The sequence below is a fragment of the Penaeus monodon genome, chromosome 29 (genome assembly GCF_015228065.2).
Source record: "Penaeus monodon isolate SGIC_2016 chromosome 29, NSTDA_Pmon_1, whole genome shotgun sequence".
NCBI classification, from domain to species: Eukaryota; Metazoa; Arthropoda; class Malacostraca; order Decapoda; family Penaeidae; genus Penaeus; species Penaeus monodon.
Window position 1 is genome coordinate 28,543,826 of NC_051414.1, and position 1,559 is coordinate 28,545,384.

The 1,559-nt window shown below is 44.0% G+C and overlaps 1 protein-coding gene across 1 annotated transcript in view; it reads left to right on the forward strand.

Moving 5' to 3' along the window:
• Positions 1-1,559, forward strand: part of LOC119592110 (ryanodine receptor-like) — a gene marked incomplete in the record, with an annotated part of 20,940 nt that overhangs the window by 7,545 nt on the left and 11,836 nt on the right. Inside the window, 3 exon segments of the mRNA XM_037940930.1 lie at positions 36-370; positions 609-864; positions 1,434-1,555. Of these exon segments, the coding sequence (XP_037796858.1) occupies positions 36-370; positions 609-864; positions 1,434-1,555 (713 nt within the window).

Genomic DNA, 1,559 nt, shown 5'->3' on the forward strand with positions numbered 1-1,559 from the left:
ATCACAGGAAATAATACGTGACATTGTTTTCCCAGACTGCTGGTTCTGTCCTGAACTACTTCGAGCCCTTCCTGGGTCGAATCGAGATCATGGGCAGCTCGAAGCGCATCGAACGCGTGTACTTCGAGATCAAGGAGGAGAACATCGACCAGTGGGAGAAGCCTCAGATCAAGGACTCGAAGCGTAGTTTCTTCTACGCCATCGTCACTGAGGGAGACAAGGAGAAGCTGGAGGCCTTCGTCAACTTCTGCGAGGACGCCATCTTTGAGATGCAGCACGCCACCGCCCTGATGGAAGAGGAAGACGATGCCATGTCCAAGAAATCGAACGCGGACGGCCTCAAGTACCTTAGTGAAGACGAAGAAGAAAAGTAGGTATTGCGGCGTGCATATAAAAGGATATATTTTAACATCCATAGAAATATGAGGGAAAGATAATTAAAAAGAGTAATAATGCATAAGCCGAGAACAAATAATGCACACTTGTATACCCGTCTAACCAAAGAAAAAGTAGCATCACAATACCTGGCCGTCTGATACCGTGAAACTGCTTGTTTCTAAATATACAACCGATATATCCACATAACACCCCCTCCACCCCCCCTTAAGGACCGGCATGGACCTGATCAAGTCGAAGATCGGAGGCGTGAAGGACCAGATGCTCGAGGGTCTCTCGGTCTTCGCTCCTTCCAACCTCAAGAAGAAGATCAAGGAAATCAAGCAGATGTCGTCCACCGAACTCGCAGTTGGCTTCTGTCGCCTCTTGTTCCTCATCATGTACCACAGCGCGTTTGGAGTGTTCTACGTGTTACGCAAGATATGGCAGGCTCTTATGGGTCTCATGCAAGGACCTCCTGCGGAAAAGGTGAGTCTCGATGATTTTGGTTCGTTGGAAGAGGATTTATGTACATGTATGAGAACTATGATCTTTGAAAGGCAGGAGCTGCAATTAATACGTTTCTTGTATTTAGGAATACCTCTCTTACTCACTTTTTTTTAAATGGAGATAGCTTTCCAGAATAAGTGAAATTGGAACAAAAAAAAAACAACAACTTAAATTGTGACAACAAATACTATATATTTTTAAAAACAAATCAGCCTGGTCGTCGTCGTGTTATGTTCCCAGGAAGTAATCATAGCTATGATAGGGAACTTCCAGTACTGAAGTAACTGACTTTTTTCATGCTGATTATCCTATTCTTAAAGCTGGTCTTGACCAGATCAGGTTAAGTCGATTTAGTTTGAGTGGTCATACTTTGTAGGGCTTCAAAATATCTTCAGAAGGAAACATTGAAGATAGTCGATTTGTTAATTTTACCACAGTGTTTCCTGCTGCTTTACTTTTCTGACAGATTTTTACTATGCATTATTCACACTCATATTTTTAAAAGTATCACACCAGATCGTGTAACCTCCTTTGCCCTCTCACCCCAGACTGAAGAAAAGGAAGAAAAGGCAGGACCGTTAGTACCGTTAGCAGTACCGGCGTTACCTGAGATACCAGAAGGAGACGCTGCGCCGCCCGCTGAAGAAGGCAAAAAACCGGAAGGCGAACAGTAA